Source organism: Scylla paramamosain, chromosome 28 (genome assembly GCF_035594125.1).
Source record: "Scylla paramamosain isolate STU-SP2022 chromosome 28, ASM3559412v1, whole genome shotgun sequence".
In the NCBI taxonomy this organism is placed as follows: Eukaryota; Metazoa; Arthropoda; class Malacostraca; order Decapoda; family Portunidae; genus Scylla; species Scylla paramamosain.
In genome coordinates, this window is record NC_087178.1 from 2,480,001 (window position 1) to 2,505,000 (window position 25,000).

At 43.0% G+C, this 25,000-nt stretch overlaps 1 protein-coding gene across 1 annotated transcript in view; it reads left to right on the top strand.

The window, feature by feature from the left end:
• The window catches only part of LOC135115139 (lateral signaling target protein 2 homolog), a 63,356-nt gene that overhangs the window by 1,778 nt on the left and 36,578 nt on the right, over positions 1-25,000 (top strand). The window contains exons 2-3 of the mRNA XM_064031639.1: positions 5,907-6,026; positions 9,963-10,078. Coding sequence (XP_063887709.1) covers positions 5,907-6,026; positions 9,963-10,078 — 236 coding nt within the window. The remainder of the gene's footprint in view (positions 1-5,906; positions 6,027-9,962; positions 10,079-25,000) is intronic.

Consider the following 25,000-nt stretch of genomic DNA (forward strand, 5'->3'; position numbering starts at 1 on the left):
GAAATTTCATAAGTGTTACTCTGCGCACATACACACACACACACACATACACATACACACACACACACACACACTCAACCTCCTCTCTCTCTCTCTCTCTCTCTCTCTCTCTCTCTCTCTCTCTCTCTCTCTCTCTCTCTCTCTCTCTCTCTCTCTCTCTCTCTCTCTCTCTCTCTCTCTCTCTCTCTCCCTTCGTTGGATGGGGTTGCTGCATATTAAGACTTTGCTGTTCACAACTACTCGTATACCTTACTTGTCATCGTCATTCCCATCACCAACATCATAACTATCATCACCGTTACCATACAGTCACTACCACTAAGATTTTTCATCTTAGGATGTTTAAATTATGATATGCAGAAGAATATTCATATAAAATGTACGTATCAATCGAAAAAGTGTGTTTAATACCTGTCTTAATTTCTTTAAAGAGTGAAAAATTATTTTTATGTGTACTGTACTCAAAAGAACTCAAAAGACTATTCTGCATATGTATAATGGTTCTTTTTAAGGAAAGAACATATCACAATTATTAGGTAAAAATTCTTTGAATTCAATTTTTTGTTAACACAGGTCCAGACATGTAAAAAAAAAAAATTTAATTAAACATTTTTCATCTAAGGTTACAGATGATTAAATTATGAAATGCAGAAAAGAATATTCATATAATATATATATATATATATATATATATATATATATATATATATATATATATATATATATATATATATATATATATATATATATATATATAGCGTTACACCAGGGGCATGGGTGCGGGTGGCAGCACTGGAAGAGGCGGGAAAAGAAAGAGAGCGGAGACACGCGGCCCGAGAGGAAGCGAGCGTGTGCCTGCCTGCTTTGGAAGTGTTTCCCTGCCTGTTGAGTGCCCTGTTGAGTGCCTGTCGTGCCCTGGGAGACTTGTGGTGCCCCCGTGAACTTGTAAAGCAGTGTACTTACGGAGGATTTGTCAATAAACCATTATTAGATGCATTGACAAATAAAATTATTTTTATGTGTCCTGTACTCCAAAGAACTCAAAAGACTATTCTGCATATGTATAATAGTTCTTTTAAATAAAGAACATATCACAATTGTTATGTAAAAATTCTTTAAATTCAATTTTTTTTCAATTTTTTTTACAGGTCTGGACCTGTAAAAAAAATTGAAAAATTTTTCCGCTAAACTTTTTTCATCTAAGTGGTGAACACTGCTATCACCTACATACACGTAATTCAACATAGCCAGTCATCCTAAATTCACCACCATCATCATAACCATCACTACCCATATTTAACTAACTGTTTTGCTCATTATTTGGAATCAATGACCACTACCAACATCGCAAACCTAACCTAACAGAACCACCACCAACTGCCTTTACCAACACCACCACCATCAACAGCACAATCAGCATTACCATCATCACCACCATCACAGCACTACTCTAAGCTTAGCCAAAACAAACAAGAAGTTCGAGGGCATTACGATAATGGCATACAACACCATTACTACCTCCCATTATCGATAATAAAGATCACCACCAATACTACTACCACCACCACTACCACCACCAATACAACCTGAAGGAGAAGCAAAGGTGTTGGGAAAGCACACAGGTGCTCTGCCAAAACCTTGACACTTGAATAATGACGTAACACACAAACACACACACACACACACACACACACACACACACAAACACATTCTCTCTCTCTCTCTCTCTCTCTCTCTCTCTCTCTCTCTCTCTCTCTCTCTCTCTCTCTCTCTCTCTCTCTTTCTGTTCTCGTCCTACCTCCTCCTCCTCCTCCTCCTCCTCCTCCTCCTCCTCCTCCTCCTCCTCCTCCTTCTCCTCCTCCTTCCTTTCGCCGTTCCTCTTAGTATATTCACGGATGTTATTTCCTTTTCCCGTTTCTTTCCTCCTTCGTTAACTTTCCTCCTCATTCCTTTCCTCCTTTCATAACCTCCCTGTCATTTCCATTTTCACATTTTTACCTCTTTAGGTTTATTTCCCTCACTTTCTTCCTCACTCCTTCCCTCGCTTCGTGTCCTTACTACCTTTCAATCCTGTAGCCTTCCCTTCCCTTCCCTTCATTCACATTGCCTTCCCTTCCCTTCCTTTCCCTTCTTGCCTCCCTTCCACTCTCCAGTTCAGACAAAACTTTCAATACCAGGAAATGTTGGCCAGTCAGCTGGTCTCTTTCAAAACATTTACTCTCACACCTGTTTTTATTATGATTTTTTTTTAATCCCCCCTCTCTCTCTCTCTCTCTCTCTCTCTCTCTCTCTCTCTCTCTCTCTCTCTCTCTCTCTCTCTCTGTGTGTGTGTGTGTGTGTGTGTGTGTGTGTGTGTGTGTATTCGATTTTTCTTTAGTTCATTTCATTCCATTCATGAGTTTTCCTTGTTTTTCTTTATTTTCCTTCTTTGCGACTTCCTTCTCTTCTTCATCCTCATCCTGTCCTTTCTTCTCTTCCTCTTCGTCCTTTCCTTCATTATCTTATCTCCTTTCCTCTCACAACCATCTCTCTCTCTCTCTCTCTCTCTCTCTCTCTCTCTCTCTCTCTCTCTCTCTCTCTCTCTCTCTCTCTCTCTAGCGCGCGCGCGCAGGCAGGCAGGCAGGCAGGCAAGCAGGAAGGAAGAGAGGACAGGAAGAGCAAGCCTTTTCTATCCACACAAACATCGATTACCGTAAACGTTTCTTCCTCTTTAATCCTTAACCGCGCGCCAACGTTTGCTTCTGACAACTTAAATCTGAATAAATGTTTACCAGGGAATTCATGATGGGATTAAACGTTTCAAGGATGGCGGAAAAACGTTTGTTGACACGGCCATACGCATTTTTTTTTTCAGTCTGAAGTCCGTCAGCTATGATAATATGCTGCAATTGTTCACGGAAATGCATCCTGCTCTCCAACTCCTCCCCATGAAAAAATGCCTGATGGTGATGATGAGGGTGAGAATGATGATGATGATGATGATGATGATGATGATGATGATGATGATGATGATGAAAAAGAGGAGGAGGAGGAGGAGGAGGAGGAAAACAATAACATCATCATCATCAACAACAACAACAACAACAACAACAACAACAACAACAACAACAACAACAACAACAATATAATCGTAATAGTAGCAGCAACAACAGCAGCAGTAGCAGTAGAAGCAGCAGCAGCTGCAGCAGCAGCAGCAGCAGCAGCAGCAGCAGTAGTAGTAGTAGTAGTAGTAGTAGTAGTAGTAGTAGTAGTAGTAGTAGTAGTAGTAGCAGCAGCAGCAGCAGCAGCAGCAGCAGCAGCAGCAGCAGCAGCAATAGTAGCCATTCATATTAACATCGCTTTCAAACAAAATTTAAAGCGAGAATAAGTAAGATAATTACTTACCTTCAGGAGGAATAATAATGAGCGAACGAGAGAGAGAGAGAGAGAGAGAGAGAGAGAGAGAGAGAGAGAGAGAGAGAGAGAGAGAGAGAGAGAGAGAGAGAGAGAGAGAGAGAGAGAGGAATCTCAGGAGAGGTATCTGCGTTCCTCTTCCTCACTAAGTTTCCAGTAATTAAGTGGCGAGACTCCAAACTCCCGTATACTAATAGCGGCAGGTAAGTCAGGTGGCCTCAGGTAGGGAGAGGGTGGCAGGGAGGCAAGGAGCAGGGAGCAGCTGGAGGAGGAAAGGAAGGAATGGAAAGGGAGCAGGGACCGTGTGAGGAAGGAAGAACCAAGAAGGAAAATGGAAAGGTAAGTAATGGTGAGATGGAAGAAGGAAGGAAGGAAAGGAGAGAGAGAGAGAGAGAGAGAGAGAGAGAGAGAGAGAGAGAGAGAGAGAGAGAGAGAGAGAGAGAGAGAGAGAGAGAGAGAGAGAGAGAGAGAGGAGAAATACACATACACAAATAAACTGATACTCGTAGATAGATAGAAAAAAAAAATATGAACACAACTACTCATTGATAGACACAAAAAATGAATAATTAATAAGTAAAAGAATATATATATATATATATATATATATATATATATATATATATATATATATATATATATATATATATATATATATATATATATATATATATGAAGGTAAATATATATAAATAATTAAATAAACAAATAACTTTCTTAAAAAAAAAGACAAGAAAGGAAGGAAAATACGAAATAATAACAGAAAAAGATGGAAGGAAAAAACACGAATTAAAGAACGGAAAACAAAGAATAATAAAAAAAAACGCCAAGGAGTGAAATAAATCATTTATACTCGTATGTACTGTTCTTCCATCCATCTTTTACAACCTTAGTCTATTATACTTTAACGTTGCTGCTTTTTTTATATGCCTCTTTTTCTCTCCTCCCTCCGCCTCACCTTTCTCTCCATTACCTGCACAACACCTGTCAGCCTTCACACCTGTAACTCCTTCAATCACCAGTAAATCTTTTCGTACCTCATTCATTAACACCTCCTTGCTTCACCATTCAGTACCCTGTCTGTCTGTCAGGCATCAATATATAATCCATCTCTTTTTTTTTTATTCTTCTCATTTATATTTTAGTTTATACCGATTTCTATTCATCGAGGATTTTTATATTGCTCTCTTTTAATTTATTTTCTGTCTGGCTACACTGTTTTACTACTACTACTACTACTATTACGACTACCACTACTACCACTACTACTGTTCATTATATTCTATTCTAGCTACCATGTATTATTTCCGAGTAATTTCGTAGTCTATCTTCATAAATATAACAGCACCGGGTATTTATGTGACAATGTGTGATCCATTTTTGCATCACTGTCCATACCCGTCAACACTTATCAGCCATCATCACCATTCATCATCTCCACCAATCACCCCATTATCATCACCCCATCAACTCACTATTATATATTAGTAGATCACCCATCCACAACCAATGCCCATCATCATCATCATCACCATCATCATTATCACCCAGTTTTCCCTTCATATCTGCTGTTCTTTTTAGGTATCCGGAAAATTACGATAAACACACACACACGCACACACACACACACGCACACGCACACGCACAGACCACAATGCCCCACATCACACTTACCATCCATAATCACACGCCCTCATCACAAACACACCTTCTTTACCTTCACTTCTTTCAACATCCCACGCCTCTCCTAACCGCCTCCCCCTCCCTACACGCCTTCAACAAAACCCAAAGTGACCGTCTCCCCTACACCGGCTTCTCCTCTACTAATTTAGAAATCCAGAAGCATAATTAAGACACACCGAGGCCTCAAGTAGTAGGTCCCGACGGAGGCGGTGAACGGGTGGAGGGACGGAGGGAAGGAGGGAAGTTGGGAGTGAATGAATATGTAATGTGAGCACAAGGGAGAAGCATAGGAAGGGGAAGGAGAGCAAGATTACATGATAACCCAGAGGAACAGCGGGCGAAGAAGGAAGAGGAAAGAAGACTAAAGGAAGATGATGGACAGGAAGAAGATAATAGAATAATTACCCACAAGAAGCAAGAGAGAGAGAGAGAGAGAGAGAGAGAGAGAGAGAGAGAGAGAGAGAGAGAGAGAGAGAGAGAGAGAGAGAGAGAGAGAGAGAGAGAGAGCACAGAACCACCAGAAGGAATGTCACAAAACAGATTAAGGGAAAACAAGCAGAAATTAATTCATCTCTCCAAAGGGAAAAGAAAGACGAGGAAGGAGCGAGATGAAGCAAAACATTAACTAGAAAACATACATACTCTAACAAAACACAGACGTAAAGATAAAAGAAGAAAACGAAGAGCATTTCATAACAATTCAGAGAGCATCACCATCGTCATAATCATCATCATACTCATCATCACTATCATCATTTCGTTTAACATCGTCACGTGCCTTTTCATTGGCTGTACATTGTTTCCACTCACCTTTGCACACCTACAAGCAGAGACATTCCCGCCACGACAGGTGGATGAGGTGACTGTCGCTGCACACTTCCACACTCTCACTCTCTCCCTCCGCCTGTGTCTTGTGCTCCCCGCCGCTGCAACTTTCCACAGCAAGGCCAGTAACAGCACAACAAACTTTTTGGGGGAGGAAAACTAATTCAGAATTTTTCTTCGGCACATAATCTGCGAACCACACTAGTGGGCTTCCCTTTCCCTCATTCCCTCCCTCGAGTTTCCGCGACGACATCATTCTTTCCCTTCGAAACACACACACACACACACACACACACACACACACACACACACACACACACACACACACACACACACACACACACACGTAAAGAAGGCGAGGGACAGGAAAGAGACACGTACCTTGGGTGGAGAGGAGGAGGAGGAGGAGGAGGAGGAGTAATTGAAGTAAAAATCAACACTGTAAAATCACTTTGGGATATTAAATCTATCAATAGCATGGCTCCCCTTGGCCCCAAGAGCGATTCCCAGTCTTGAGTCCAAAATTCCCCCAGCACGCGTTATCTCCGGGGTCGAGGGTGAGAGATGAATGAGGCGAGGATGAGGGGAAGCCGAGGGAAGACTGAGGGGAGAAGGGGAGACTGAGGGGAGGATGAGGGAAGACATAGGAACAGGGTTAAGGGGAGGTGTAAGAGGTAGCGATCACTTATGAGATCCCTAAGGAAGTAACTCAATATAGTAAAGTTTGAAATATAAGGCAGATAGAGATTTTTCTTTTTCTTTCTTTTTTTTTTTAATACGAACTACTATTTGTGTCATTAATTGTAGCTCTCTTCCTCTTCTCTTTCATTTTCTTTTCCTTCTCCTCTTTTTCCTCCTATGTTTCATTATTCTATCGCCTAAATCACACCTCTTTGCTCTTTCAATTTTCCATTACTCTCTCTCTCTCTCTCTCTCTCTCTCTCTCTCTCTCTCTCTCTCTCTCTCTCTCTCTCTCTCTCTCTCTCTCCCCGCCCCTCGCAACACGCCACAGACGGCACAACATGACCGACGAACATGACTGTATTGCGGTGTTCGGGGGAAGGAGGGGGAGAGAGAGAGAGAGAGAGAGAGAGAGAGAGAGAGAGAGAGAGAGAGAGAGAGAGAGAGAGAGAGAGAGAGAGAGAGAGAGAGAGAGAGAGAGAGAGAGAGAAAGAGAGAGAGAGAATAAGCAACAAAGCGGCAGTAACCAATAATAATAATAATAATAATAATAATAATAATAATAATAATAATAATAATAATAATAATAATCACCACCACCACCACCACCACCACCACCACCACCACCACCACCACCATCATCACCACCATCATCATCATCATCATCACTACTCTAGCGACATTAGGAATATAGATAAACAAATAAGTAAAAAAAATCACTCAATCACTCAATCAATAAATAGATAGACAGATAGATAAAATAAATAAATAAAAAAATAAATAAATATCAGGAAAACAATAACGTAAAAGCACCACAACAAAACATACAACTCAAAAATATCGAAATCCAGGGATCTACGATTGAGGGAAAGGAGGGAGGAAAAAAAAAAGACGTAAAAAAAGGAGGAGGAGGAGGAGGAGGAGGAGGAGGAGGAGGAAAGGAGGGTCGAGCGTCCTATGAATAAGTGAAGTCCAAGAAATCTTCCTCACACGATACTTCTTTGATCGAGAGAGAGAGAGAGAGAGAGAGAGAGAGAGAGAGAGAGAGAGAGAGAGAGAGAGAGAGAGAGAGAGAGAGAGAGAGAGACAGACAGACAGACAGACAGACAGACAGACAGACAGACAGACAGACAGACAGACAGACAGACAGACAGACAGACAGACAGACAGACAGACAGACAGACAGACAGATAAACAGACAGACAGACAGACAGACAGACAGACAGACAGACAGATAGACAGACAAACAGACAGATAGACAGACAGACAGACAGACACAACCTCCCCACACACACAGATACAACTAGACAACAGAAAGACATACACACAGACAGATGGAAAGACAAGTAGGCAGACAGACAGACGGACAGGCAGACAGACAGACAGACAGAGGAACAGACAGGCACCGAGTAACAAATTCTATCAGATACCACCACCACCATCACCACCACCACCTCCTCCTCCTCCTCCTCCTCCTCCTCCTACTCATGAATACACAATCAGTGGGTATCGAACTAAGGCACGTTGAATCTCTCTCTCTCTCCTCCCCTCTCTCTCTCTCTCTCTCTCTCTCTCTCTCTCTCTCTCTCTCTCTCTCTCTCTCTCTCTCTCTCTCACCATAAAAAGTAAACCTGAATCCGTTTAAACGCACAAAATCGGGAGCGTCATTTAGTATTGAGGCAGATACTCAGGTTATAAGAATCCTAAGTCAGGTGATCGTCAGGAGAGAGGCGTCAGTCAACGAAGACCTCAGGACGTTTGGGGCACTTTTTTATGTAAGAGGGGCACCGGCCGAGGGCAACACAATTAGAAGAAAAAAAAATGCCCGCTGAGGTGCCGAATCAGAAACACTTGTCAAAAATTTAAGGATAAGTGTCTTGAAACCTCCCTTAAAAGTCTGGTCACTGGTCACAAGGTACCCCAACCAGTATGTCAATAAAATGTTTGTACACTTAGATGTCTTGAATATAGGCTTGGTGAAAGGCGCATGTGCATTCACCCACACTTATATAACGTTTGCCAACCCACTTACCCACTCACACACTCACACACTCAAATGCGTCCACCTATCAACTCAACCACATTCATTCACTTTCCATTAACCTCATCCGTCTATACATCCACTCACACCCACCAACATACCCACTCCCAACTCAGCCACGCTACCACCCACTATTCATTGATCCATCCATCCAACCACCACCCACAAATCCATTGCCTCCACCGACGTATTCAACTCATTCATACCCATCCATCCACATTCACAATAAACCCACCATCCATACCCCATCCAACCATACTCCACCCATACTAAATTCACGGAGACTCAATCACCATCACTCATCCACTCAGCCATCCACCCACACTCACCATCTACTCATCCACCAAGCAAGCCACCGACTCACCCACACACATTCATCCACCTATACACTCAACCACAACCATCCACCCAACCACCTACCCATCAATCTTTCGCCACAGTAGGAAATGAATGTCAACCCACAAGATCACAACACCTACACATATTTACTCCACATTCACGTAAAAATTCAAGGGGGAGAAATACGAGGAACAAAAAGACGAACAAGAAAAATAAAGAAGACGGGAAAGAAGAAACAAGTAGATGGTAAAATGGTGATGGAGTCTTGTTCGTCGTTTTCTTATTTCTTTCTTTTCCCTTTTCCTTTTACTCTCTCTCTCTCTCTCTCTCTCTCTCTCTCTCTCTCTCTCTCTCTCTCTCTCTCTAGCTCTTTATCTCGCTCTCTCCCTTCCTCCAGGTGAGTCTCGACGCAACAACAGACCGCAGTTGTAAAATGAAAAAAGTTGGAATGGTGTGTGAAATGGCTATAGTGGATGGGGGGAGGGGAGGGAAAGGAGAGGTGTAGAGAAGAGGAGAGCGACAAGAGAGATACTTTGGGAATCTCTCTCTCTCTCTCTCTCTCTCTCTCTCTCTCTCTCTCTCTCTCTCTCTCTCTCTCTCTCTCTCTCTCTCTCTCTCCTTTCTTTCCTCTCACGTTGCCAATCAATAGATCTTTTGCAACTTTCACTTCGCCTCACCAATTTTTCTGGTTTCTCCCTCCTCGCTCCTCCCTCCCTCCCTCCCTCTCTCCAATTTCTCTCCCTGCTCGTAGTAGTGAGGGAGGAAAGTGTCAAACAAAGAGGGAGAGTGTAGACAGGAACCAAACGAGAAAAATATTACTGTACTAGACTTCGTAATAAGCATGTGACAGTTGTTGTTGTTGTTGTTGTTGTTGTTGTTGTTGTTGTTGTTGTTGTTAGCCATGATTTAAACGACGGACTGCCATTGTTAAAATGATTTTTCAGACGACAAAATATTTCAAACTATAGTAATGAACATGATGATTGTGATGATGGTACAGGTGATGATGATGATGATGATGATGATGATGATGATGATGATGATGATGATGGCGACGATGATGATGGTGATGGTGATGATGATGACGGTGATGACAACGATGATAATGGTGAAGATGTAGGTCTTAATGGTGACAGTGATGATGGTGTGACGACAATGATAATGGTGATGATGATGTTGGTCCTACTGGTGACAATGATGATGATGATGATGATGATGATGATGATGATGATGATGATGATGAGGATGGTGATGATATCCGTGGGTAGGGGAGTGGTGGAGTGGTGTAGAGATTAGGGTGGTGATGGTGATAGAGGCGGGCGCTGCCTCTGATAAGTGGGCGCCACCCTTCACTGTCACGCTCAACGACTTTCCCTGCATTACCAGAATAATAGTGACGGGAATTTCTCTCTCTCTCTCTCTCTCTCTCTCTCTCTCTCTCTCTCTCTCTCTCTCTCTCTCTCTCTCTCTCTCTCTCTCTCTCTCTCTCCAACACTTCACACAATCCACATGGCATCCCTGCCTCTTAACACCCCCATCACTCCCTCCTCCCCATCACCCCATCACCCTCATCACCCCCTCCACACCTGCCTCTAATCACACACTTCCCATGACAATTTCGCAGGTGTGTGATTCTACCTTTGAGAGCTTGTTCCCCTCGCCTCCCCTCACCTGACTTGCATACTAAGGGGAGGAGAAGAAGCCGTCCCCTCACTCCCCCTCTATTAATCTCCCCCTCCCTACAGGACCCTGAAAGTTAAGGCAGGAGAAATAGCCTTAAAAATGCTTCACTCTCTTATCGCTTTTCCCATCACCCGCTTCTTCTTCACCGTGTGTCGTTTTTATTCAGGTGGTCAAGCTAGTCGTATAACTTAGCGTGATGAAAGGTGCGGTTTTGTGTGGTGGTGATGATAGTGAGGATGACGGTGACGGGGAGAGGGGGTGGTGATTTTCTCTCATCTTCCCTAATTGCGGATGCCTGTGATTTGCGTTTAAGATAAGGGACTGTCTTTGAAAGGCCAGGGTAGTGAGGGACGGGTGGTTATTGGCAGGGAGGTCTAACTGGTCTATTTCTTTTCAGGCTCCTTGTTACGCTACTGTTCGTGTTGTTATTACTTCGTGGCTCCGTGTGTTGCTTCCATGAGCTGCGACGAGGCTGAGGCGTTACGAGGGTTGTCTTAACCATTTGACTGCCACTCGGTACACCTTTCTCTAATTACCAATCTCTCTGAGACATCTTTACTCGTACATGTTCTACAGCCACATTCAATCTTTAAACTAGTTAGAAATTGCAAAATCTTTTCTTTTTCACTCAACTTTTTTTTTCAAATGCTTGTAAAGCTTTCATGCATTGCATATGGTGGTGATAATTGTCTTGTATCAAACTGAAAGAGTTAGAGTGATCCAATGACGTCAATTCACTTTAGGCTCGTTACGTTGGTCCAGTTGGTTTAGGTTAGGTTAGGTTAGGTTAGGGTTAGGTTAGGTTAGGTTAGGTTAGGTAAGGTTAGGTTAGGTTAGGTTAGGTTAGGTTAGGTTAGGTTAGGTTAGGTAAGGTAAGGTTAGGTTAGGTTAGGTTAGGTTAGGTTAGGTTAGGTTAGGTTAGGTTAGGTTAGATTATCTTAAGGTTAGGTTAGGTTAGGTTAGGTTAGGTTAGGTTAGATTATCTTAAGGCGATCCGGTGACGTAACTTCACTTCAAGTTTGTCACGTTGCTCCATTTGTGAGGTTTCCGTTACGTTATAAGCTGGCCGTGTTCATTATTAGAGGCTTAGTTGTCTTGATCCCATTGTATTCAGAGCGCCAGGTACAACAGTAGTCAGGAGGCGGGTAATCATCTTCACCCACTCTGGCTGCACCTTGATACTAAGTCCTCTGATCAAGTAACCTCATATTCCTCGCTGATCAGACCACTCAAGATTGCAACGGCACGCTACAGTGGAATAATGGGGGATAGTGTGTTACTCAACCACTGACCAGGGCTATACGTGAGGTAGTACAGGTAGTGCAAATCAACTCACAGGTACTCTGCCAATCAACCTATGCATAAAGGCAAGAAAATAGATAAATATAAGGTAAATTAATGTGAATGTCTCATATCTTCTCAATTTCTTCTGCACCTCTTCTGGACACTTCACTACATCATGCCTCCCTCTCCATAACCCTTCCACTCACCACAACTGCCACTCCCCGAACCCACTGTCACCACTGCACACCCCCTCCACTCATCACCAGTCATCATTACACTCAACTATCGTCCAAACTTACTCTAATCACTCCACAAAACACTCCACCTGTCACATACCACACCTCCACAGCCCATCCACCCACCACTACCACCTACCACTCATACTCCACTGTTTCACTACATTCACCATAATATTCTAACCTTTCACCACCATTACCATTCCTTTCCTCATCATAATCACCATCACCACCATCATCATCATCATCATCATCATCACCTTTATGCTACCCCAGCCCTCATGATCACCAGGTACCCCTCCCCTCACCACCTCATATGTCCCCTCTTCACCCGGGCAGCATCAGTAATAAGGATAAGGGTGAGGGTGAAGGGGAGGAGGGCAGGGGTGAGGGCGAGAAAGCCTTTGGCAATCAGGGTATTCAGTGGGTGTCTTGATGAAGGGCTGAGGAGAGACTTGAGATGAGAAGAGAACAGAAAATCTCGTTATCTCTCTCTCTCTCTCTCTCTCTCTCTCTCTCTCTCTCTCTCTCTCTCTCTCTCTCTCTCTCTCTCTCTCTCTCTCTCTCTCTCGGCCAGCATTATCATCATCATCATCATCGCCACCATCAAGTGAAAGGTTCCTGAATACACAGATACACCACTGCATTCTTCCCGCCGCAATCTGCAGGTAAAGAGGGGGAAGGTGTTTGTTCACGTGATAACCAAAGACTCTCGTTCACATACACACAAACAAACCCGCCGGCGAGGACGCGAAATTGGGAAGATTGGGAGAATCATTCGTAAACACGCGCACGAGAGAGAGAGAGAGAGAGAGAGAGAGAGAGAGAGAGAGAGAGAGAGAGAGAGAGAGAGAGAGAGAGAGAGAGAGAGAGAGAGAGTTTCCATTCAGTCTAGACGTCTGATGGCACGTGTTACAGCATCGCTTCTGTAATGGGACAATGATTATTTCTCTCTCTCTCTCTCTCTCTCTCTCTCTCTCTCTCTCTCTCTCTAGCTCCACGCATTTCCCAGAATCTCCAGTCCTATCAGCAATCTGTCTTTCATCAAATATTCAAGCAAATATCGGCTTGTTTCAATACTGCCTCAAAGTATTACCACAGCTCACCGCATTTCCACAAATACACGAGGCACAGACATTACATTTATTTCCCTTTGCACTTCAGGAACTCAGCTAAGACGATGCGTGGGTGCTTCCAACATATTTTTTCTTTTCCCTCGTTTTTTTTTTTTATTTACTATAGCATAAATGGACGAAGAGCCTATATTGCGTACTTAGAGAAGAGTAGTGACAAGTGTAATTTTACCTGAGTCACATGATTGTGCTTTGAATTCACCTGTAATTACCACACACACACACACACACACACACACACACACACACACAAGTGATCACGTTTATGGTCTCGCATGTGTGTGTGTGTGTGTAAACGATCTACTGACAGACTTCCTGGTTCACTGACTCCCTATTGGTCCCCTGGAGGTGCTTTGGGCGCGTCTGACTGGTGGATCGTATTGAAGGCTGTGTTTCTATTGGTTGATGAGGTAGACGAGCCCTTCCTGATTGGTTAATGAGTGAGGCAGGCTGAGTTTATTTACGTGGCCATTACTGCACCGCCCTTGAAATAATTGCTTCTTAACATGGAGCACAGAGAGAGAGAGAGAGAGAGAGAGAGAGAGAGAGAGAGAGAGAGAGAGAGAGAGAGAGAGTATAATATCAAATAATCTTACAGTAATCTTCCTTTCACAACCATCATAATTAACAATATTACTACTATTACATCAGCAATGACATTCACAACCACTATCATCTATACCACAATGAACATCACCATCATTATCATTATCATCATCACAACCACCACAATCCCCAATCACTACCATCATCATCATCATCATCATCATTATCACCTCTCTTGCCCCACCTATCCCCCTATCCCCACCAACACCACCACCATCATCATCTCCCAATTCGCATCATCTTCCCGATCATCACTACCACCACAATCACCAACTACACAAACAAATGCTACCATCACCATCTTCTCACCACCACCACCACCAACACAGCAACCGCACGACCGACCACTTTCCTCACTAACCACCACCACCACCACCACCACCACCACAAAAACACCTTTCCATTCCATTAGTTAATTGCACCACCAGTCACTCCCTTCATTACACTTACAAAAAAAGGCCATTTGCTCACACCCTCGCTCAAGACCGCCGCATCACCACCCACTTGCTTCATCACCCCACGTCACCATCACGAGGAGGAGGAGGAGGAGGAGGAGGAGGAGGAGGAGGAGGAGGAGGAGGATTACACAAATAAACAAGCAGCAAATGATCTTTAGGACCTTCCATGGTTGTTTTGGAGACTAGTTCTAGTTACTAAGTAGGTTAAATAAATAGGATAATAGAGAAGAAGGCCTCTCCCCATCGACCAATACCATTAAATTACACTGGTAGGGAAATAGGGAAAAAAAAAGCAAGTATTAGAGAGAGAGAGAGAGAGAGAGAGAGAGAGAGAGAGAGAGAGAGAGAGAGAGAGAGAGAGAGAGAGAGAGAGAGAGAGAGAGAGAGAGAGAGAGAGAGAGAGAGAGAAACTGATCCGGAATTTCCATAATAACGATGAAAGAAAATTATTTATCACTCATAATGAATTCTCACTTTGCTGCTGCTAACAAAAAATGATGATGATGATGATGATAATGATGATGATGATGATGATGATGATGATGATGACTATCTAAGCAGCTGATCTAAAATATCTAAGCAAATTCTAGTCAGGTTCCTTCTGCAGCTTATACACGTGGTACTGAAGGGTTCAAAGATAACCTTCTGCAGTAGTATAACTTATTAGTATATTTACGACCAAGAAAGCGAGAGAGAGAGAGAGAGAGAGAGAGAGAGAGAGAGAGAGAGAGAGAGAGAGAGAGAGAGAGAGAGAGAGAGAGAGAGAGAGAGAGAGCTGTAATTTTCCTTATCTTCTGCTTCAAATGTTTGTCTTCATTACTTTTTGTTTCTTTGTTGTCTTTGTGTTCCTCCTCCTCCTCCTCCTCCTCCTCCTCCTCCTCCTCCTTCTTTCCTCCTCCTCATCCTCGTATTCCTTCTTTCGTTTATCTTATTTTGTTCCTGTATTCTGTTTTCTTATTAATTTGTGTTTGTTCATGGTGTTCTCCTTTACGTAATAATTTGTTGTGTTAATGTTCCTTCTTCTTCTTCTTCTTTTCTTTTTCTTCCTTTCTTTCTTTCTTTTTTTGTTGTCGTTCTTCTTTCTCCTTCTATCTTTATCTCACTACTTTTCTTTATTTCTTCTATTTTCTTGCTTTCTTTCTTGCATGTTTATTTTCCTTTTCCCCCTTGTATTACTACCACTATTACTACTACTACTACTACTACTACTACTACTACTACTACTACTACTAATAATAATAATAATAATAATAATAATAATAATAATAATAATAATAATAATAATATTTTTTTCTCATTTTCTTTAATTCAATAGTCTTCCCTTAATTTTAATCATTTCCTCCTTTTATGGTATCTATATATCTATCGTGAAATAATCTATCATATTATTATTGTCATTAGCAGTAGTAGTAGTAGTAGTAGTAGTAGTAGTAGTAGTAGTAGTAGTAGTAGTAGTAGTAGTAGTAGTTGTTGTTGTTGTTGTTTTATTATCATTACTTGTTGTTGTAGTTCTTATTGTTGCTGTTGCTTTCGTTGTTCTTTTTCTCCTCCTCCTCCTCCTCCTCCTCCTCCTCCTCCTCCTCCTCCTCCTCCTCCTCCTCTTCTTTAAAATCGGTGCCGTCACATCGACTTTCTCTCCATTATTTAAGTCCAGAACTCAACCCACCCCTTCCTTCTCTTCTCCTTTGCTCCCTTTCCTCCTCCATCACCGTCCCTTCTCCCTTGCTTCTTAACTCTTCACTTTCCTCCTTCCTCCCAGCCTTTCATTTCCTTAACCACTCCTTCCCTCCATTCCCTCCATTCTCTTTCTCTCCTTTCCTCCATGCCATCATTCCCTCCCTTACTACTACCTCAACTTCCTTATTGCTCCCTTACTCCCCCTTCCCCCTTATACATGTCTCTGCCTTGCCCTCACTGACCCTCCCCCGGCCTTGCACGCTGACCACACACACCTTCTGTACACGTAACAGCGCGCAACGTTCGTCACGAGAGCACGCGAGGAGGAGGGCTGGTTACGGGAGCAAGATGGATTGACGGGAAGCATGGACAGGTAAAGGGAAGGAGGTAAGGGAAGAAGAGAGGATGAGGTACGTAGTGGTTATACAGGGAGGTATGGTGGGTGCTGGGTGAAGGAGGGAGAGAGGGAAGGAGGGAGGGAAGTCAATGACGGGAGCATGATGTGATGATGTAATAAAAGTGTGGTTTAGGAGGAGGAGGAGGAGGAGGAGGAGGAGGAGGAGCCTATATAACAATAACAGGTAATAAAAACTATGTCAACATACACCCTAGTTACCAGCTTGAGAAGGACACTCTGGTCTACAGGCAATGGAAAGTAAAGAAAGTTTCGTCCCACCCACTCCTCCCTCCGACACACACAGGAAGAAGTAGAAGCATCATTTTAGAAAAGAATAGAACCTTTTTCAATAATATTTTTTACGCTACTTCGCACTATTCACCTGGCGCTGGAGGAGGAGAAGGAGGAGGAGGATAAATATTCAAGTTAGAAGGGCGAGGATGAATGAGACAATTAATACGAAGGAAGAGCAGAATGCGCGAAATGATGAAGAGAAGAAAGAAGAAAGGAGGGAAGACACGCGGAAGCAATGATAACGAGGTAAGCAGAAAGACACAACCAATGAAAATGCACATAAAAATAGAAAAAATAAATAAATAAATAAAAACATGAAAAAGGGGCATTATAGACTATGGACAGAAGGAGACACGTGATAAAGTAGGTGAGAGGAATAATAATTAACTAATAAATATGAGACTAAATGAGAAAGGAAGAGGGGAAATGAAAATGGCAACGTGAAGGACATCAAAAGAAAACGAGAACAAGTAAATAACAAAAAAATAAATAAATAAATTGAAGCATCAACTGAACAAAATTATAACGAAACAAAGGAAAACGAGAACCACACAAAAAAAAAGTAGATAAAGGGAATACAAATGAAGGAATAAAAATAAAAGTACATAACTTACGCAGAGAGAGAGAGAGAGAGAGAGAGAGAGAGAGAGAGAGAGAGAGAGAGAGAGAGAGAGAGAAGCAACAAAAGGGAATCGAACAAGCCACTTCATCCTTACCACAAACCTCACTAAAAATGAAAATAACATCGTAAGAGAAGCTGTAAGAACCCACCTGACCTACACGCACCAGTCCCTGTACAAAACACAACCACTGATATCCACCTGTCATCCCTGTCCATCAATGTAATCTTCTTTTAAAGCACTCTATCAACTCAATCCTAACAACGTGATGACTGAGTATATTCCAGTCATCTGCTACCCTAGACCTTCACTAACTCGCTTCAAAAATTAAAGAGATGTTGATAGACAGATAGAGAGTGGATAGGTAGATAGGCTGGTAGGTAGGGAGTTAGATAGGCAGGTAAGTAGGTAGGTAGGCAGATAGATAGATAGATAGATAGATAGATAGATAGAGAGAGAGAGATATAGATAGATAGATAGATAGAATGGTAGATAGAGATAGATAGACATAAATAGATAGATAGATAGATAAGAGATAGAGAGATATAGACAAATAAACATTGATAAATTGATAATAATAATAATAATAAATAATGAGATAGATAGATAGATAGATAGATAGATAGATAGATAAGAGATAGAGAGATATAGACAAATAAACATTGATAAATTGATAATAATAATAATAATAAATAATGAGATAGATAGATAGATAGATAGATAGATAGATAGATAGATAGACAGATAAATCAATATGTAGAAAGACATAAAGTACGAGGAAAAAAAAAGCGCAAGACGACGCGCCTGTCAAAGATGAAAAGGAATTTGTAATCGCAACAAATGTATAAACGATGAGAGAGAGAGAGAGAGAGAGAGAGAGAGAGAGAGAGAGAGAGAGAGAGAGAGAGAGAGAGAGAGAGAGAGAGAGATGGGGAAAACTTAATGAGAATGATAAAGACGCAATTATTTTACACAACAAAACGACCTCTTTGTGGGTCCTTTTGTTCCTACTTATTTCCCTCTCCTCGCTTTCCCCCCTTTTACCTTCCTTTCCTCCATCCCTCCCCCCTCCCACCCTCCCTCTCTCCCCCCGTCCCTCCTCCACAAAAGACTGCATTGTTCAATCTTCCTCATCATCATTTTCCCAGCATCCACATCATCATCATCACCACCATCATCGGCATTATCATTTGTTTCATCATCTAATGCATTATCCTCTCTCTCTCTCTCTCTCTCTCTCTCTCTCTCTCTCTCTCTCTCTCTCTCTCTCTCTCTCTCTCTCTCTCTCGTTTATCGCTTCTATGCTTTATCCATTTATCTCCAAGTGTTCTTTTTATTGTTTTATTCTTTCTTTCTTTCTTTCCTATTCATTTCCTTGTTTCTCTTATATTCACTTCTCCCCTACTTTTTTCGCCATCTTTATCAATTACGTCTCTATTATTCCTCATTCGTCTTCCTCATCTTCCTACATCTTCATTTTTGGTCTCTATTTCTATCAGCATCACCCACTCATTGTATTCCCCTCCATACAAACCAATATTCTCTCTCTCTCTCTCTCTCTCTCTCTCTCTCTCTCTCTCTCTCTCTCTCTCTCTCTCTCTCTCTCTCTCTCTCTCTCTCTCTCTCTCTCTCTCTCAGCAACACAGTTCAAATCCCTTTTCCAACCAATACAATACAACCCCTTCCATTCCCATCTGTTTCCCTCCATCACATGTCCCTCCATCCCTCCTCCTCCTCCTCCTCCTCCTCCTCCTCCTCCTCCTCCTCCTACTCCCACATATACACCTTACCTCCATCCATCCCTCTACCCACATAGCAGCCATCTCTCCTGTTTCCTCCCACATAACAAAAGCTTTCCTCCTCCTCCTCCTCCTCCTCCTCCTCCTCCTCCTCCTCCTCCTCCATGCCAGCTGTTCCTTCCACTGCTTCCACCACTCAGCTCATTTGCATATCAAAGCCTAAACCAATTTGCAGGCACTATCCAACCTATTTTTCAGCCGGCGACCATTGCCATACTGATGCAAACAAATGGGTAGCTATGAACCAGGTGTTAAGAAGGTAGTGGTGGTGGTAGTGGTGGCGGTGGTGGTGGTGATGATTAATGGAGATTTGTCATGCTTCCCTCACCTGCTGTAACAAAAGTGAAAGTAAGTAAATTGACTACAGGTAAAAGGGTTCATGTGATATATTCTTGTGTGTGTGTGTGTGTGTGTGTGTGTGTGTGTGTGTGTGTGTGTGTGTGTGTGTGTGTGTGTGTGTGTTTATAATGATTGTTATCAATGCCAGATTTAAACAGAGAAACAAACATACATTCTCTCTCTCTCTCTCTCTCTCTCTCTCTCTCTCTCTCTCTCTCTCTCTCTCTCTCTCTCTCTCTCTCTCTCGTCCCTTCCTTCAGCATCTCTGCAGTACAGGAATTCATCAACGGAGTAGAAACTGATCCTTCCACTCTATCTCCTCTCCATTCCTCTCTTTTCTGCTCCCTTGCACTGCTCCTGTCCATATCCACACTCACTTCCCTTTCCTTTCTCTCTCCCATTTCTCCACCACTATCCCATCCCTCATCTGTTCATTCTCATATATATATTTTTTTTTTATTCTATCCCTTCCTTTAGTTCATCCAATCTCTCATTAACTTTTTTTTTCCTTTTTCCCATATCTTCAGTTTCCCTTTCTTCACCGTCATCTTATGCCATTATTCCATCCATTCATCAATCACCTTCTGTTCTTTCTTCTTCTTGTACTTTCTCTTTTCCTTCCTCTTCCTTCATCCATTCCCCTGTCCATAACATTTTTCGCCTATTCTTTCTCATTCTTATACATTCTTTCCATATTCCTCCACTTATTCCCTCCCCAATCTTCACCTTTTCTTCTTCGTTGTTCATTTTCTCTCCTACTCCTGCATCTATTTGTGTTCTATCCTCACCCTCTCTTATACATTCTCCCTCCTACTCTTCCATCTACTAGTACATTCTCTCTCACATCTGCATCTATTCCATCCTTCTATTCATTCATTCTATTCCTTCCTCCACCTCCAATTCTTCCCCTCTCGTTTCTTCCAGCCTCAGTACAGGCCGGGTCCAGTCTTGCCCTCCCTCAACGGCCCAGCTCCCCGCCACCTCCATCCAGCCCTTCTCCTGCCCCTCAACCTCCCGCGAGCCTGAACAGCCCTGAATTAATGGTGGTCTGATTGCCCGTATCAATTCTCCGCCGCAAAATATCCCACCACACAATGCCCTGTGATTTGATCGAAGTGGAACTGTCCTAAGCGAAGGTGATTACTCTAAGTGATGTTTGGGTAATGTCTGCCTGTCTGCCTGTCTCTCTCTCTCTCTCTCTCTCTCTCTCTCTCTCTCTCTCTCTCTCTCTCTCTCTCTGCAACGGCTGTTCCTCTACATAGGGAAAGAGAGAGAGGAAGGAGGGGGCCTCTCTCTCTCTCTCTCTCTCTCTCTCTCTCTCTCTCTCTCTCTCTCTCTCTCTCTCTCTTTCTGCGCGGGATGTCCACTCTGATTGGTGGGGGAGAGGGGCAACGACATATGACGCTGCGGTGATTGGTGGACGGGTCGGCGTGGGGAGGAGCGTGATTGGCCAGCGGCAGGGCTACGTCACGGAGGGGAGAGCCAATCAGGTGGTCCTGCTGCCCCTTCGTGACGTGATAGCAACGTTTTCGGTGGCGCGGTGCAGGGAGACGAAATGTGTTTTGACGGAGACTGTTACGTTTTGTGACGGTGGTGGTGGTGGTGGTGGTGGTGGTGGTGGTGGTAGTGGTGGTGGTGGTGGTGGTGGTGGTGGTGGTGGTGATGGTGGTGGTGGTGGTTTGCCTCTTTTTTTTTCGTGGAATGATCTTCTCTTTCTTTTTTTTTCTTGTCTTTTATTTTTTTCTTTCTCAGAGTTCATTATTTTCTCTTCCTGTAGTGTTGTTATTTGTTGTTGTTGTTGTTGATGTTGTTGTTGTTGGTGGTGGTGGTGGTGGTGTTGGTGGGTGGTAGTGGTGGTGGTACTGTTGTTGGTATCGTTATTGCTGTTATTGTTGCTGTTGGTAATAGTAAAATAGCAGTAGTAGTGGTAATGGTACTGTTGGTAATAGTGGTTTTAGCAGAAGGGGTTTTTTTTCTTTTCTTTTCCTTCTTTCTTCCTTTCTTTCTTTCTTTCTTTCCACGAGTGTCAATGATTATAAATTTTGAGTTATTTTTCCTCGTTTAAGATTCTGTTTCTTTCGCTTCATTTCTTCGCTAATGTCTCAATTTTTTTCCTTCCTACTTCCTGTTCATCTCTCTCTCTCTCTCTCTCTCTCTCTCTCTCTCTCTCTCTCTCTCTCTCTCTCTCTCTCTCTCTCTCTCTCTCTCTCTCATTGATTTCCAGTTATTTACGGATTTATCTATATATCTTCTTATATCATACTTCGCTCCCTACTTTCTCTTCCCCCTTTTATTTATTCCTCCTCTTCCTTATTCCGTATTCCTCCTCTTCTTTATTTCCCATTCCCTTGCTCCAGTTTTCTTTTTGCTCTCTCTAATATCCCTTCCTTCTTCCTTCTCGATCTTCTCCATTATTCCTTCCCATTTCTCACAGTATTTCCTTGTGTTTTTTCTTTCTTTTCCTCTCCATCTCCCCTTTCTTTCTCTCCCCCTGTGCCTCCCCTCTCCCTCCCTCTTGCAGTATTATTGTCTACTTCATTTTTCGATATTTAATCAGCGACGGGGAAACAGGATTTGAGAGAGAGAGAGAGAGAGAGAGAGAGAGAGAGAGAGAGAGAGAGAGAGAGAGAGAGAGAGAGAGAGAGAGAGAGAGAGAGAGAGAGAGAGAGATTACGAGTATTATCTCACACACACACACACACACACACACACACACACACACACACACACACACACACACACACACACACACACACCTCAAATCACTCCATTACCCTACCCCTCACCTTTCTCCCTTCCCTTCCTCTCCCTTTACCAATTCCATCACCACCACCACCACCACCACCACTACCATTACTGCCACTACATCACCCTCACGCCTGCCCCTCCCCTCAGCTCTCCCTTCCCCTCTGCACTGCCAGTTACCAGCAACTCCCTATCAGTTATGAATGACCAGTGTCCTATAAAAAATACAGCTCCAATTTCCTTTCCCAGGACGACTCAGGGCCTTCCCTCTTGCCGGGGCAATACTGGCGGCCTCCTTAGACTCCTTCCTCGCCCGTCCTGGGAAGAGAACTGTCGCCAAATGAATACTTTCTTTTTCTTTCACCCACCGTGCTGCGGGAAGAAGAAAAAGAAAAGAAAAGAAAGTGCTAGGTAATGTTTGAGAGAGAGAGAGAGAGAGAGAGAGAGAGAGAGAGAGAGAGAGAGAGAGAGAGAGAGAGAGAGAGAGAGAGAGAGAGAGAGAGAGATAGTGGATAAATAATTACTTCCCTTTACGCCTGATTCCTGAAATTACTGTGTTTCTTCAGTCGCTCTTCAACATTTTTGTTCTGGATTAGTTATTCGAGGAGGAGGAGGAGGAGGAGGAGGAGGAGGAGGAGGAGGAGGAGGAGGAATAAGAAAAAACAATTGTATGTCAAGGTTAAATTTCGTCACAATTACGAGAGAGAGAGAGAGAGAGAGAGAGAGAGAGAGAGAGAGAGAGAGAGAGAGAGAGAGAGAGAGAGAGAGAGAGAGAGAGTAATGATAACGCACCTGCCTTACCTCTGGATGCAAGGAAGCGTGGGAGATAACACGATCCATCCACTGTGTGTGTGTGTGTGTGTGTGTGTGTGTGTGTGTGTGTGTGTGTGTGTGTGTGTGTGTGTGTGTGTGTGTGTGTGTGTGTGTGTGTGTGTGTGTGTGTGTGTGTGTGTGTGTCTATCTTGTTTGCTTGTCAGATCACCTTTACTTTCCTTTTTCCCCTTTATTTTTCCTTCCGGCAGCCTAGTCATGTGTTGCTCTCTCTCTCTCTCTCTCTCTCTCTCTCTCTCTCTCTCTCTCTCTCTCTCTCTCTCTCTCTCTCTCTCTCTCTCTCTCTCTCTCCCCCAACAATATACTTCTAATTTTCCATATCTATTAGACTGAGAGAGAGAGAGAGAGAGAGAGAGAGAGAGAGAGAGAGAGAGAGAGAGAGAGAGAGAGAGAGAGAGAGAGAGAGAGAAGTAAAAACAAAAACGAAAGATAGAAAGGAGGGCGGCAGGGAGGGAGAAGATGAGGAGGCAGGGAATTGGAGGGAGAGAAAGAAAGGAGGAGGGAGAGGGATAGGAGGGAGAGGAGGGAGAGATGGGAGAGGAGGAGGGAGAGAAGAAAATCCCCAAAAAAACTCTCCCAGACGAAGGTTATCCTTGAGGCTGACACGGAGAAGAGAAACTCCCTCCCTCACTTCTTTCCTCCTCCATCATCTCCCAAAGTCATCTGGGGAGAAGATATTCACCTTTCTTCTCCTCCTCCTCCAGAGAGAGAGAGAGAGAGAGAGAGAGAGAGAGAGAGAGAGAGAGGGTGATGGGAGGATTGGAGGTGTTGAACATTGCCCAAAGGTAGGAAATGAAGTAGGTCTCTCTCTCTCTCTCTCTCTCTCTCTCTCTCTCTCTCTCTCTCTCTCTCTCTCTCTCTCTCTCTCTCTCTCTCTCTCTCTCTCTGAGCGAGAAACTTTGGTAGAGGGGAATTCGTGAGGATGAGGCCACGAATCTCTCTCTCTCTCTCTCTCTCTCTCTCTCTCTCTCTCTCTCTCTCTCTCTCTCTCTCTCTCTCTCTCTCTCTCTCTCTCTCTCTCTCTCTCTCTATCTATCTATCTATCTATCTATCTATCTATCTATTTACCCATTTATCTTTCAATCCACCTTTCTATTTACCAATCAATTTCCCATTCCAGCGTATTTGATGTACGCTCTACTGATCTGCTACTGTTGCTTTATCAATGGTGGGAATGGTCTAGAGGGGGAAATAGCAACAAGAGTAGTAGTAGTAGTAGTAGTAGTAGTAGTAGTAGTAGTAGTAGTAGTAGTAGTAGTAGTAGTAGTAGTAGTAGTAGTAGTGGTGGTGGTGGTGGTGATGGTTATGATTTATGAATTTATGAATGGTAGTTGGGAAGGAATAACAATGTCTTAAATTCACTACAAGTTAAGTGCATTATCCTGTAGAACAATGCAAAGGAAAGTAAAAAAAAAAAAAACTATAAATAAAATGGAAAAAAAACTTGGCTTTTTACATACCACACACACACACACACACACACACACACACACACACACACACACACACACACACACACACACACACACACACACATACCAGCTCCTCCCTCACTCAAGCAAGAAAGACAAACAACATTCAACAGCAAAAAAAAAATAAATAAAAAAAAAAATGAAAAATGAAAATAAAAATAAAAAAAAAAGAAAAAAGACATGCCACCAAACAGCCAAACAGCAAAACAACGGAGTCAAAAACAGAATTAAAGACAAAAACACCTTCCTACACACAGCACAACACCACACAACACCCGTCACCGCCTCCGCCGGTGTCCTGATCCCCTCGCCATCAGGAATGCAACACTCCCGCCGCCAAACAACACAACACAGAAGGTAAACTGTATTGTGGTTCCGGGAGACTCTACTTTCTTCCTCCTTTTTTTTTGGGGGGGGGGCGGGGGGTATGGAAGGGGTAGTAGGCCGATTCATGGCTATTCTTT